This window comes from Artibeus jamaicensis, unplaced genomic scaffold (assembly GCF_021234435.1).
Source record: "Artibeus jamaicensis isolate MK-2021 breed Jamaican fruit bat unplaced genomic scaffold, CSHL_Jam_final scaffold_1689, whole genome shotgun sequence".
Lineage (NCBI taxonomy): Eukaryota > Metazoa > Chordata > Mammalia > Chiroptera > Phyllostomidae > Artibeus > Artibeus jamaicensis.
In genome coordinates, this window is record NW_026522029.1 from 15,660,580 (window position 1) to 15,675,193 (window position 14,614).

Below are 14,614 nucleotides of genomic sequence, written 5' to 3' on the forward strand. Positions count from 1 at the left end.
AGGGAGAAAAGGATGGGGAGAAATATCAATGTGTAGTTGCCTCTTGAGCGCCCCCTACTGGGCACCTGGCCCACAACTCAGACATGTGCCTTGACTGGGAATGGAACTGGCAACCCTTTGGTTTGCAGGCCGCCACTCAATCCACTGAGAAACACCAGGCAGGGTGCAAACATTTTCAGTTGTATGCAGGTGGGTAGCTCCTCAGCTCCCTGGGACTCTCAGCTCCAACCCCCCATGGACTCAGAAACTCTGGATGCGCAGAAATGTTGACACTGAGGGCGTCTTGCTGGTGAGGACAGAGGAGAGATGGCGCTTAATTGTCCTCTTCTCAGGGGACCAGCAGGGCTCTTGGATGGTGACCATGAGATTGGCCGACCTCTTCTTCCTCCACAAGTAACTCGAAGGCTCAGGAGTCTATTGCTGGCGATTATAAATACGTTGGTCTGAAAGGGGGAGGGTGCGGGGCACAGGGTCGAGGGCTGGGGGTGGAGACCAGGCATAGTCAGAAGTCTTCTGAGGAGGCTGACATCCCACCACGGTGTCTCATATTTTTGGAGAAAAGGAGATGCCTTCTGACTCTCACATTCCCTGCCTCTCCGTCTCCCCACTCCTCTCCGCCTCCTCCTTCCTCTCTCTCTCTCTCTCTCACACACACACACATACATACCCTCACCCCTGGGTGTTCATCCGTGGAGACCCTCAGCCGGGAGGAGCAGGACTGTGGGTGAGTCCTGCGTTCTCACCCTCAGTGACAGCTCTGAGTTGGGTGGCCTCCAGTTGCACACAAGCTCTCAGAAGGTCCCCAGCAAGACTGAGCCCCAGGTGTGCCCACAACACCCAGGTTGCATCACACTCTCTCTTGGCTCCTCCCAGTCTCATTTGCTCACTTCCCTACAGTGTTTCCTGGGACTGTGTCCCAGATAAATTACTGGCTTCATAGCTGCTTCGGAGTCTGCTTCTGGGGACTCAGACCAAGAGCAGGTCTGATAAGGGAGTAAAAGTGAGGCTATAAAAAGAGGGGACCACGGTGGGTGAGTTCATGTCCCGCTGCTGACATCCCTAAACTCTGCATTCTCATGTTTCCTGGAGCCTGTCCTCTGGAGGGCCATTGTAGCCCTGGCTCTGCCCCACCAGGGCCAGGGAGAGGCTGCCATGGGGCAGAGGCAGGGAGAACTCAGAGCAAGCCAGCCTCCCTGCCCCTGCCTGCCCCTGCCTGCCTCCCCGGGGCTCCCCTTGCTCAATTCACCCTCACTGACTGGCGCCTCTGTTCCCCGTCCACCCCTTTGCTTTATCGAAGGGACCCTCCTCTTCAAAGGCATTTCCAGGGCTAGGACCCACCAGGTCTCCTGCACCGGCCCCAGCGCCCCACCAGGTCCTTCACACCCACTGTCCCCGAACCACCAGCCCCTTCCCCAGGTCCCTGGCTTCCCTGCCTGTCCTGCAGGGACGCACGCAGACCTGGAGTACACAGCACAGAAATGCAGCAGGGCCTTGGAAATTAGGAGGACGATGTCACCATGACAGTGTCCACATGTCTTTGGGTCACATCTGGGTGTCCTTAGGGTGCCAACAGACTGAGCTCAGGAAGAAGCCCCAGAGCACAGAGCCCTGGAGGGGCCTCCCCAGTCCTGTCACTGAGCTTCGTTCAGCCACAGGCAAGAGAGATGATCCCTAAACCCGGGACCTGCGCCCTGTCCGGGGCGTCCCCACAGCCAGGGAGCAGGTGGCTGGGAGGAGGGGGGATGGCACCACCGTCCAAAGGCCTGAGCGGGTGCTGAGGGCCGAGACGAGCAGGTCGTCACCCAGGTTCGGCCCGTGGGCGGGTCTCTCTCTGCCCTGGAATGCAGGGAGGGGAGGAAGGAAGCAGGAGAACACAAGACCCTACAGCTTTTTTGTGACCACGTGAGGGGCCAGGGCTTGGTGCTGGGGCACCGAGCAGATGTGCAGGAATTTTTACGCAAAAAGTGGCAGGATCAGATTTGCTTTGGGGAAGTCGTTCTCCAGGCAGGTAGAGGGAGGTGGGGGGGGAAGAGGGGGTCAGTCCTTTGTGGGCCTCAATGATCATCCCAATTGAAAGGCCGAGGACGAAGTGTGACGGTGAAGGATTTTTGTCACAAATATAAAACAGTTGGACCCTCTTAATGTATACAAAGCACATACAGATTCATAAGAAATAACGACAGACTCTAAGACAAAAGGGGGAGTAGTGAGGGCAGAAATTGGCCTGCGGAGCTCACTTCCAGAATATATTTAATCTTTCATATGCAACGTGACCCACCTCACTCGCCTACAAATGCCCAGTCGGACAAAGCGGTCAGTCTTACGCATCCAGTCAGTGATGAAGGGGAGTCACAGCCGAGGAAGGCGGCGCCCAGGCTGCTGGGGGGTTTGGAAAAGAGCCTCGCGTGCTCCTACCGTTTCCCCACGGGACGAATATGTCTTGGAACTCCTCAGAAAATGTGTTAGAAAGTCATCAAAAAGTGTGGACGAAGAATATGTATAAAGTGCACTATTTACAGAAGCGAGTACCTGCCACGCCCGGCAGCGGTGGGAGATGAAAGACCTACAGTAAGACGTCACGTGGCTGTTCACCACGTTTTGAATTGTGCGAAAACCTTATCAACTCTGTTTTTATATTACTCTGTTTTTAAAAAAAATGTACATGAGGATAAAATAGAGACTGGGAGGAAATATGCCAACATGTGTGTAGAAGTTATTATCAGGTGCTGACGTTATGGGTGATTTCTGCTCTCTAATTTTTTTGGTATTTTTTATTTTTCCGTAAGAATACGAGGTTTAGCCTCCAAGAATGAACTGCGGGCCTGGTTACTGACTCCCAGGGCGGCCGCTGCGGGCCCGGGAGACCGAGTCGCGGGCGCGTTCCCACGGCCCCTGCAGCTCTCGCCCCACACGCGGCGACCGAGCCCCGCGGTGCGCCTGCAGCGTCGCGCTTCGTCCGGATGAATCCCCGGGCGCCTCCCGGAGCGACGTCGTTAATGACAACAGTCCGGTTTTGGAGGGTGAGGGGCTGCGGCCTCTGGGCGCATCCTGGAGTTTTCCGTCCAGGCCGGTAGCGCAGAGGCCGCCCCGGGGCGCCGCAGACGCCCACGCGGCCACACCCCGTCCGGTCCCTCGTGGCGGGACGTCCCTTCCAACATAAATACCTGGGGACGCGCGGGCGGCGCCCGGAGCTCCTCCCGGTCCCCACCCCACCGCCGGGCTTTATTAACCGCGCCCGGCCGCCGCCGGCCTCTCCCGCGCGCCGCGGCCCGGAGTCCCGTCTGCGATCCTCCCAGCCCCGCGCGCGCCTCTCCCGCTGCGCCTCGAGCCGACTCCGCGCAGCCGCTTCCCGCCCGGGCCCTCCGACCTCTCCATCCTCCTGCGCTCGGTTCCCCGGACCCTGCCGCGGCCTCCACCGCTCCGTCGTCCTCTTTAAAGGCAAACACCAACTTACTGTATTTGGAAGAAGAGGTTTTATTTTACTTTATTTTATTTCTTATCACAGTTGTTCTAAGATTTAATTGCACCCCATTAACGGGCACTACGTCTCACCGTCCCCGTCCCCCAAGTCCCCTCGGGGTTTCAGGCCGGTTTTGTTGCGCTACGCGCCCCTGATCGGACTTAGGCAGCGGGACCCGGAGTCCGCACTGGGGGGCGGCGCGGGAGGCCTCCGTGCGAGGACTGGCACCTGCCGAGTGGGGGACCGGGGAGAACAGTGTCCTGAGGACCCGGGTCACCTCCTATCCGTTGTGTCCTAGACTCCAGCGTTGGTGGGAGATGGCAGCTTCCCGCAGCCCCTGCCTGCGCGGGGGGCTGCTCACCCTCCTTCTCCTCCAGCTGCCGGGGCTGCATTCAGGTGCGTCTCCCCTCTGTCGCCCGCTCGCGGAGGCCGCCGCGGGGCCCCAGGGGGACTCCCTCGGGCCGTCCCAGGAATAACGGGAATGGTGGCAGGGGCGTGGGAGCCTGGTTGTGGTCATTGCTCAGCCCCCTGTCCCCATGCTGTGTGACCTGCCCGGTTTTCCGACAGCTCATTTCGACGTGGTCGTGCCCCCGGAGCTCATCGTGGCCGTGGTGGGCGACGACGCGGAGCTGCCCTGCTGCCTGTCCCCGAGCGCGATCGCGAACGTGAGCGCGGCCGGCGCGGAGCTGCGGTGGGTCCGGGAGCGGGAGTCCCCGGCGGTGCTGGTGCACCGGGCCGGGCGCGCGCAGGACGCGGAGCAGATGGCCCGCTACCGGGGCAGAGCCGCGCTGGTGCAAGACGGCCTCACCCAGGGCCGCGTGGCCCTCAGGATCCGCGGGGTCCGGGCCTCGGACGACGGGGAGTACCGGTGCATCTTCAGGCAGGACGACAGCCACGAAGAGGCCAGCGTGCGCCTGAAGGTGGCGGGTGAGCATAGCGGGTGCCTGTCTCCGTGACTTCCGTGCGGTGTCCGTCTTCCCGCGGGTCTGTGTCTTTGCAAACTTTCAGACATTCCCCAAATCCCGCCCAGCGTGGAAGGTGAGCAGGTAGGTGCTGGGGCCGGCAGTGCAGAGAGCCCCGGGAGCTGCGGTTCTTGTAGAAATTTATTCCCGCATCTCCTGCCTTTTCCTCTGGATTTTAGGATAAGCATATCCTCGTTGTATTAATTAAACCCATGTAAGACGCAAGGGCCCCAGGACACTCTTAGTTCTCCAGGTGACCTGATCAGTCCCAGGCCGGAACACCCGCCTGGCGTCTCTGCTTCATCATCAGCAGAGGCTCCGGTGAGCGACCCGTGCACGCTGGAAGCTCCCTGATGGGTTAATACCCAACACCAAGTGCCCGGATTTCCTAGGACCCTAAAGCAGGCTTGCATGTCGACCCAAGGTTTTGCTTTTGTTTCCTTTTTTTTTTTTTGCATCAAGCCCAAATTCAGGCTGTCACTGCAAGGGACATGGTAAACACATGGAAAGCGTGCCCAGGCCTGACTTTCTCACTACCTGGGCAGCAGGCGGGTCTCCTCCTGAGCCGTGTTTCCTCCAGTAAAACCCGGAAACATCTGCCCTACAAGCTTCTGTAAGACCGGAACGCAATGAGACACTGTATGGGAAAAGGGCAACTCTAAAAGCCTTCTCCGCTTGTAAGGTACACTCGTACCTCAGCTGCTCTAAAACGTGTGACTTACAAATACACCGCCCTTCATGCGCGCGTGCAGACAGAGTCTGAAAACCTGGGGTGACATCTGGGTCCCTGTCTCCTAACAGGCTGCACCTGGTTGGTGGCAGCCTCACCTGGAACTCAGTTTCCCTTTTTAGAAAATTACCTTAAACTCGCATTACAAAACCCTAGAGAGTTGATATCATCCAACTGTCTTTGTCGCCTTTCACCAGTGACAGGCACCTTTGAACACCTGCTGAGAGGGGCAGCCTCCGTCATGAGAGACACACACGTTCTGTCATGTACATCCCCACTCGGAACACGGATTTAAGCTGATAGTGATGGACACGTGTTTAAGGACTCTTCTTTGTGGCTCAGTGTTTTTCTGTGCTCTGTGGAAATGTAAGAAAATAATCAGGCTGAAGAGACCAGAAAGACAGGTGTGGATTTATGTTAAGTCATAATGGTTTGAGGGAAATGAGGCTGAAACCATCTGAGAGAATTTCTGAGTCAGCATCGCAGGTAAAGGAGACTCAAAAGCTGTGACCTCAGTGCGAAGGTCCTCCAGCCAGCGCTTTCTCCTCAAGGATATGCCTTCTCTGTTGATTTTTAAAATTTTTTTATTTATTTGTTTTTAGGGAGAGGGGAAGGAAAGGAGAAAAAGAGGAAGAGAAACAGCAATGTGTCATTGCCTCTTATGCACCCTGGCCCACAACCCAAACACATGCCCTGGCAGGGAATTGAACCTGAGACCCAATGGCTCACAGGCCTGTGCTCAGTCCACTGAGCCACACCAGCCAGGGTGCCACCACCTGCCATTGGTCTTGGTATTTCTGCTGACTGGACAGGCACCCCATGTCTTCCCACAAAACCCACATGTCAGCCACCAAATCCCAGCTGGTGACACTCTCTAATGAGGTCATGACATTTCTCTCACTGACACCTCAGTTTCCTTGTGTAATGACAAATGGAGAGAAGTCCCCCCAGTCCCCTGGTGCTTTTCGTTCTTAGACTCTGTCACCCTGTGCCCTGGGCTCCCAGGGCCCGGTGAGGGAGTCAGACCAGCCCCTCTCTCCGCAGCTCTGGGCTCTGACCCTCACATCCACGTGGAAGTTCAAGGAAATGGGGAGACCCGGCTGGAGTGCACCTCGGCGGGGTGGTTCCCAGAGCCCCAGGTGCAGTGGAGAACACCCGGGGGAGAGGCGTTTTCATCCACGTCAGAGTCCAGGGACCCCAGTGCAGAAGGCCTGTTCTCCGTGGCGGCTTCAGTGGTCATCAGGGACACCTCCGTGAGGAATGTGTCCTGCTGTGTCCGGAACGTTCTTCTCGGCCAGGAGAAGGAAGTAGAAACTTCCATTCCAGGTCAGTGACTCCCACACGGGGTTCCGCTTTGACACAGCTTCAGGGCCACGTCACCTGGGACACCTGTGCGGTGTGACTTCATGGCAGAGTGGTCTACTTCCTCCACCTCGAATCCTCCCACCGACTTGAGGGAGCCCCACCCACTCATTGGAAGGGTAAAGATTCTGAAGGCAGGAACTGTGCTTAGACCTGACCGAAATCCCAGAGTTTCTGTCTTAGGGGACACAGCTCAGAGAAGCGTGGTCCCGGGAGGCCTGCCTGATCCCGAGACTGTGTCCTTGAGCAACCACGGAGACTAAGGCCCCCGTCTGCCCTGACCCTGCCTCCTCCGCCAGTCCCCTGCCTCCCTGGAGCAGCCCTTCCTTGCCCTTGGCCATCGAGTCCCCTGCGTTTTGGGCGGAGATAGGGTTTCCTCTTCCTGATTTCCAGTCCCCTTGGCCTGGATCATGCTCTGCTGGTCACTAAGGAGGGGTTTCCATAACAACATAAATTAATCCATCTTTTCTGTATTTCACAGGTTCTGCCCCAAAATGGCTCTTGTTCATCCATCTTCATTCCTCTCTTTTTCTGCTCTTTCCTACCTAAGACCTAATGCATCTTCTAAAAAACCCGAAGGCACTATTTTCTCCATGGGAAGGATGGGAGGGGTTCAGGTCATCTGTCTCGTCTCCCGAGTCCCTTTGGAACCAGAAGAGAAGCTGGACTTGGCCAAAGTTTCTCAACAACTGTCCGTGTTGGGGGCTTGGTTTCAGCTCCCTTTTTCCCAAGACTGACGCCCTGGATTGTGGCCGTGGTCATCATCTTGATAGTCCTAGGACTTCTCACCGCCGGGTCCATCTTTTTCATCTGGAGACTCTACAAGGAAAGATCCAGACAGAGGAACAACGAATTCAGCTCGACAGGTAAGTACATCCTTGAATCCCAGGCGACTTGCCAGGAGTGCTTCTGAGTGAGGTCAGAGCCCAGTCCTTCAGGGTAACTGCCAGTGGAAGCTTTTGACTCTAGAATTCTGAGAGCAGCCTGAAGAAGAGCAGAGGCCTGGGCGCAGGGGGGGTCGAGCGAGTGCTAACAGACAGTGGACCCGGGGTTCGCTGGCTCCGCACCCCAAGGCTGTGTCCCACTTTCCCCCATGTTCCCAGCAATGACTGAAGACCTGAGCCCAAGCCAGTAGGAACTTCCTGCAAATTTCCTAGAAAACGAAACAATCCTTGTTGTTCATTGTGGACACTGGCTCAGTAGTCGGGCCCCAGCGAGCAGTCGTGATCCACAGGCGCGCCTCCCTGCGCCTCCCGCCAGGCCCACCGCGCGGGGTCATTGGGTGCTTCTGTTTGTTTTCCAGAGAAACTCCTGGAAGAGCTCAGTAAGTTTGGACTTCTTGTCATCGCACCCTCGAGATTTCCCCCCTTCTGCATAAAACCTGTCCGTGACTGTCTGTCTCTCGTTGCAGAGTGGAAGAAGGCCACGCTGCACGCAGGTCAGTGGCTGTCAACTTCCTGAGGGCCCCAGGGCACCATTCCCCCAGGGGTCCAAAGTCCCACGTTGCTGGCAAATAAAAGCACCCACCATGTTAGTGAGGAGGATAGAGAGGGGAAGGGTGATGGCCAATGGCAAATGGCCTCCACTTCTTGAGGCACATAGTGGCCCTTGGGAGGTGGCTCGGACACAAGCCCACCGTACACAGGGCACTGGGCGCCGGGGACTGGGATGGAAGAGGGGAGCAGAGACAGCCAGCAGCCTGCCGGCTCCTGGGCGGCTGCCCCCTTCCTTGGAGGAGGAAGGCCAGGTCTCGGAGCCTCGCACTCCCTCATGCGCACACCCACTTCCTCTGGTGTCTAGTCGATGTGACTCTGGACCCAGACACCGCCCACCCCCACCTGTTTCTGTACGAGGATTTCAAGTCAGTGCGGCTGGAAGACGCTCGCCAGAGACTGCCCGAGAAACCAGAGAGATTCGACTCCTGGCCTTGCGTGCTGGGCCGGGAGGCCTTCACCTCGGGGAGGCATTACTGGGAGGTGGAGGTGGGCGACAGGACCGACTGGGCCATCGGGGTGTGTCGGGAGGATGTGGAGAGGAAGGGATTCGACCCCATGACTCCCGAGAACGGGTTCTGGGCTGTGGAGCTGTATGGCAATGGGTACTGGGCCCTCACGCCCTTGCGCACCCCCCTTCCCCTGGCAGGGCCCCCCCGCCAGGTTGGGGTTTTCCTGGACTATGAATCTGGAGATGTCGCCTTCTACAACATGACCGACGGGTCCCTTGTCTACACTTTCTCCGACGCCTCCTTCTCTGGCCCCCTCCGGGCCTTCTTCTGCCTGTGGTCCTGTGGCAAAAAGCCCCTGACCATCCGCCCAATCACTGATGGGCTTGAGGGGGTCATGGTAATTGCTGATGCCACCGACCCTTCCATGGAGACCCCACTGTCCCCGATGGGCGAGGATGCTGCCCCCGGGGACACAGACGTGCCTCATTCTAAAGCAATCCCCACCCACCCCAGCCAAACGACACCTTAAGGATCACGGATCACCGCAGCTGAGAGGTTCCCCTCTGCCCCCTGTCCGCCCCCCCCCCGGGGAGTCTCAGCTGCCAGCTTCCCCCGCTCCCCTGCTTCCTGTCCTGTAGTGATCCTCAGTCAGGAAGGTGGCACTGCTACTGCTGGAAAGGGTGGGGTGTAGGACCTTCCAAATCTGTTTCTTTGCAATGCTCAGGGGCCAGGAAGGTGAGTCTTCAATACTTCTGTTCTCCTGACCCTTGAAGCCAAATCCTAAGGGGGAGGTCTTGAAACAAACTCAAAAGAAAGGTCAGGGATTGAGATTGGGTTAGGTCGTCATGGGGTTGTGCCAGGAACATTCAGATGTCCAGACTAGGGGTGCACAGAGAACTCTCACAGGGTTTGGGAACAGAAGTCCGGGACTGAAACCCCGCACAGAAACCTGGAGGGGACATTGCGGTGGAAGAAAGCCAAGTGGCCCCAGGCCAGTGGTGTGCAGCTGGCCTGCCTCTGCGGGGTTAGGCCTGTATCTCCACGTCCCCGAGCCTGCCACGCAGGGCCGAGGAAACGGCCCTGCTGCTGTGGGGTCTGAGCGGTGAGCAGAGAGGAGGTGCCGGGCCAGGCCCGGGCGTCACCGCAAGCGGGACGGAGCGGCGGGTTTTAGACGGAACCCACGGCTGCGTGCAGAGCTGCCTCTCAGCCCCTGTTTCCCTCTGCACCGGCTCGTCGCTCCCTCCCACGGCGGACGCTCCACCCCCACTCCGTGGGCTCCGTCCGTAGTCTCCACTTCTCTTCCTCCTCACCACGTCGACTCTCCGTGTCAGGCACCTCCAGGACTCATCCCTCAGGGGCACCACCACCGCTTCAGCAGCCACTGTCGCAGCCTGGGGCCCCGGGCCCTCATCCCTGCGTCCTGTTTAACCCCACAAGCACACCCGCAGTCAGCACCAACTGCTGTCTAACAACGCGGCGCCCGGTGCAGCCTTCCCACCTCGGTCCCCTGAATGCAGTGTCTCTGCTCCGTGCAGCTACTCTGACTGCTCCCGCCTGCATTTGCCTTTTCCTTGTACCCCTGGCTTGTCTGGCCAACGGGCCAGAAATTTATCCACACCTCCCACTTCGATTGTATTTTTCCAGCGTTCAGATAGATGTACGTTGCCAGGGCCGTAACCTAATAAATAAGTCTGATTTCTGAAAGCAACGTCTGCACCTTCCTTTCTTTATTCCAACAAGTGGAACTGAAAGAAAAACAGAAAAACCTGCACGGGAAGGCTGCTTGCCAAGCAACGTGGTTCTGTTCACCCAAGACTCATCCCAGACCCAGGGGCCATGGGCCCCTCAGGGCGGGTGGCACAGGGGCGGTCGTCCCATGAGGGTCCAGACACTCAGGGACAGGCCACGGTGCCAGGGGCCCACCCTCAGCCCCGATTGGGTGACTGAGTGGGTGGTGACTCCATTCCCACTATTCGGAAGGTAGTTCCTGGTGAGGCGACTCAGGCCACGTCTCGGAATTTTAACAGTACTTTTTCCAGGAGGAGGAAATGATTGGGAAAGTTTTAATGGTGATGCCTTGTGACTGGGAAACAAACAGATTTGGGTCATCTTGGGTCACTGCTGAAGGTCCTCGCGGTTCAGCGAGATGCCCCATTTCTCCTGCTTTGCCCCGAGGGAGGATCGGGAACAGCTGGTTTCTCAGAAGCTCTGACCTCGCCAACGTTCAACCAGCTCCGTTGCCCAGAGGGACAGACGGTGAGGTTCCAGTGTCCTTTCCTCACCCGCCTCAAACACCGTTCACCCCACACTGCCCCCCATGCCCCCCACCCACACGGGATTCCTGGGAGAAGAACACGGTTTATCCCCGCTTTAAAAGTATTCATTTGTGTTCAAATTGTGCTTTTAGAAAGCCAAAGGGAAACCAAGCCCAAACTCTCTTTAAAATACTTGGGAACCTTGGGCAGTTGCTTTGCTGGTTTAATGTGTGGTGTGTGTCCTGAAATGTGAATGTGAAACCTCACCCAGAATAGACGGGGCTGCCGCAGGGACCCCGCGCAGAGAGGGAAAGAAAACCGGTCGCAGATTTTAATCAGCCGACTCCCCTCCCCTCTCCTTTCCCCTTCAAGGAAACCGGTCACCAGACACAGCTCTGAGCTGGCACCGGCTGCTAGCAAACACCTGGGTCCTTCCTTTCCCCAGCTCTGGCCTGCGGCCTGCGCACCCCCTCCCCCGGGGAGGCCTTATCTGATGAGCTTGGGGGCCCCCCTCGGGCTGGAGCCCAGCGCCAGTACCGGGGGGGGGGGGGCGGGAAGGGGAGTTATCTTGGTAATCCTGGCTTTACTTCTGCATCTTCTGAAGGAGACGGGCCACGTGGCCAAACGCTTTGCCAGAGCCTGTCTTCCTCACCTGAGGCAGAACCAGTGATGCTGTGATTTCAGGAACCTTCCAGGTGTGTGCACAGAAGCTGCTGGAGGGAAGCCAGGCGCCCTGTTTACTAGACAGAAAAACGGTTCATCCTTTTGTTTTCTTCTTAAACTATGGATTGCAGTGTAGTATCCATTCAGAAAAGTGCAGCAGGCTTTAGTGCACAGCCGGATAAACTCAGAACAAGCCGCAGGCCCCGGGCCCCTTGCACTTGGTGGAGTTTGGGGTCGGACCCGGCGCTTTGCAGGGGGCGCTGCGCCTCCCCGACAGCGCCTCTCGCAGGTCGCTCCTGAGCTGGAACCGCCCGCCGCCGGGGGGGGGGGGGGGGGCGGGCCCTGGGGACTTTCTGGGGAACGACGCTGCTAGTGGCTTCACTTTGGGGACTTGGCCTGTCGCTCCGCCCGGTTCCTTTCGTGCCTGCGGAAAAACTCATGTGTGGCACGAAAATGGAAGAACAGGAAGGATGGAAGTTTTCTCCAAACGAGCTCCTCATCTTCGTACCCTGTTTTTGTAAATAATAACCATGGTCGGACCCGCGTAAAACGTTAGTGTGAAACTCGTGGGGACAAGCCACTCACAGGGTTTCACTTGGATCACCCACTCCCGCCGCTGAAAGGGGAAAAGCCACAAAAAGGCCCCGCTGGGATTCGAACCCAGGATCTCCTGTTTACTAGACAGGCGCTTTAACCAGCTAAGCCACGGAGCCGGCACGCCGGCTCCTGTCCAAATCGATGAGCAAAGAGGAGGACGGCGGCTGTTGCTCGCCGGGCTGGTTTCTTTTTCCCTCCACGAGAGGCAGGAGCAGCCCAGAAGAAGCCTCCCCAGACTCTCGCCCCAACAGACACAAGAAACCGCGCAGCTGTAGGCAAACAGCCGCCTTGGCGCAGGGCGGGCAGGGGAAGAGACGACCAGCCACACTCAGACGGAGACCCGCCTCCGGGTCGTGCGACACCGGGACACTCCTAGCACCTAGAACTGGGCCGTGAGGGAAGCAGGCTCTATATTCTCGATTTCACAGTGTTGAATTAAAATTCCAGCCGTTCCTTACCGCGAGTCTTTACGTGTATTTGGTTTCGAATGCCTGCTTCTAGCTTACCCTGTCAACCGGTGCAATCCCAGAGTTGCACCTTGAACAGCCAAAGCTTGCCAATTAAAACCCAGTCTTGGAGAGAAATGAAAGAGCAATCCCCTCTCCTCTGCAGCTCCGGAGGGAGACACACTTTCTTGTCCTCAAACCTGTCCAAGGGATCTGTTTTTAATGAGGTATCACATTGAGAGCTTTCACAAGAATTTTAATTTGTTATGGGGGCTTCTGTGAGTATTTGTAACTGTTCCCGATTCATTCTATGCTCTGTAAAGTAAACCTGTCTTTGGGATATAGTTTAAACAAATGGCTTTAGTGAAACTCAGAAGAGTTTACAACTTGGCGCCAGAGCTGTGAAAGTATGTTCCCTAACGAGGCCTGTAATTACGATTGCCTGTCTTGCTTCACATCTGTTGTTACGGTGATAACGCTGAAATCAACTGTACCAATATTTGATGGATTTCTCTGAAGCACGATAAGGCACTTACTTCTGCCTACCTACATGAGTGGGGGCTGCATGATTCTGTTGGGTTTATTTTTGTTAAAATTTGGAAGTCAGTGAACTCAACACACAGTTGGACGGAAATGCCATGAAATAAGCACCTATTTCTTTAATATTATAAGATGAGCCGTCATATCATCAACGTGCTTGGTGCCACTACGGCTTTGGCCAAACTGTGGCAGACTTTCAGAAAGTCAGCAGAGCCTGCTGTACCTGGTCTGCGTTTTTCCTTTGACTGGCAGCTGTCGAAATTGGCCCTGAAATTCTGGGAAGTCAAAGTTCTTTAACAAGCCCGAGGCAAGTCCTGGAAGAAAGTTGAGAGTTAGAACAAACACTTCCAGAAATCCGGGCATGAACACTATCTTCTACTCAGTTCCCAGTGTGGCCGTGAAGGACCACGGAAAGGCCCCTCAGGCTGGCTTCGATCCACACCACTAAGATCGGAGAAGATACCGTCTCTGAGTCACAGGGGCTGATCCGCACCCCTGACATCGGAGAAGACAGCATCTCTGAGTCACAGGGGCTGACAGCAAAGTAAATCGTGGGAGTGGCTGAGAGTGCCATTTTCCCATCCACATGGGCAAGAAACTGAAAATGGAGTTCATGAACTTGGATAGGAAAATATAATTTTGACTACTTAACGCTGAAATTTTGTGTTTTCTTCCATTATGAATATAGGCAACAAATCACAGCTGTATTTTAGCAGTTTTGACTTTATCTTGGAAATCACAAATATTTTCTTCCAAATTTGACAAGTCCCCAATTTCTTAAAATATCATTATGCTTATTACTGCTTTGAAATTTCAGTATTTATCAGACATCCTGCTGATATTGTCATTTATGCATTAATAAAGGAGCACAAATATTACCGTACCATAGATTTTTAATGTTTTAAGAGCATATCTCAATATAATTGGTTTCCTTCTGAAATCTTATGGATTTATCTTTTTATGTATAGTTAAAACTATTTTTCCAGGATGGAGTTCATAACCACCATAACTGCCCTTCGGGACAGAACAAAACCTGGACAGACGGCTCCTGTGCTGTGCTCCAGAGAAGAAACCTTGGTCCACCTTAGTAGGAGCAGGAACATGGGTATTTTTCACAAGGACTGTGGCGACCTCGGCAACTGAAGACAAGTATTCTCTGATCTCAGTGTATTCCTTCTCGGTGTCAGGCAGATCTCCCCCCTCTGTTTAGTCCCCCTCACGTGATTCACGGTGCTCACGGGGCCTGGGGATAACGCTTCCTCCTCAGAAACGTGGAGAGGCTGAAATGCACACACGAGAAACACTTCTGGGTTTCCTGGGCAAGTAAACAAGCGAGCATTCATGTGCCCGCCATCTGTTTTCCAAGGTGTCCTGTTCTGAGATGTAGGTCTCAGGCAGAGAGGGTGCTTAGTGCAGTCTTGCTTAGTAAGTTTTAAAAAATAACTTCTCTTAACGACCCGAGAAGAGACAAGAAAGAAAGTCAGATCGTGCAACTCTACAATGGCTTCCAGTTTCCTAGAGTAGCAGCCAAAGTCCTTACAAAGGCCTGCGAGGCCCAGGCCCTGGCCCAGGGCTGCCGCCCCTGTCCACTCAGCACTGGCCCCTCACGTTACTGGACTGGCCTAAGCTGCCTCCCACGTTCAGACCTTTCCCT

General features: G+C 55.9%; 1 protein-coding gene and 1 non-coding gene across 2 annotated transcripts; one reads left to right on the plus strand and one right to left on the minus strand.

Annotated features, from left to right (window-relative positions):
- Positions 1-3,777: 3,777 nt before the first annotated feature.
- Positions 3,778-8,988, plus strand: LOC119039142 (butyrophilin subfamily 1 member A1). Its single transcript, XM_037131795.2, has 7 exons — positions 3,778-3,856; positions 4,028-4,387; positions 6,197-6,478; positions 7,231-7,380; positions 7,818-7,838; positions 7,926-7,952; positions 8,315-8,988. The coding sequence occupies exons 1-7, from the start codon at positions 3,778-3,780 to the stop codon at positions 8,986-8,988; spliced, it is 1,593 nt and encodes a 530-aa protein (XP_036987690.2).
- A 3,028-nt stretch (positions 8,989-12,016) lies between these two features.
- Positions 12,017-12,090, minus strand: TRNAT-AGU (transfer RNA threonine (anticodon AGU)). Its single transcript has one exon. It is a non-coding gene; the product is annotated as a tRNA-Thr (tRNA).
- Positions 12,091-14,614: the final 2,524 nt, after the last annotated feature.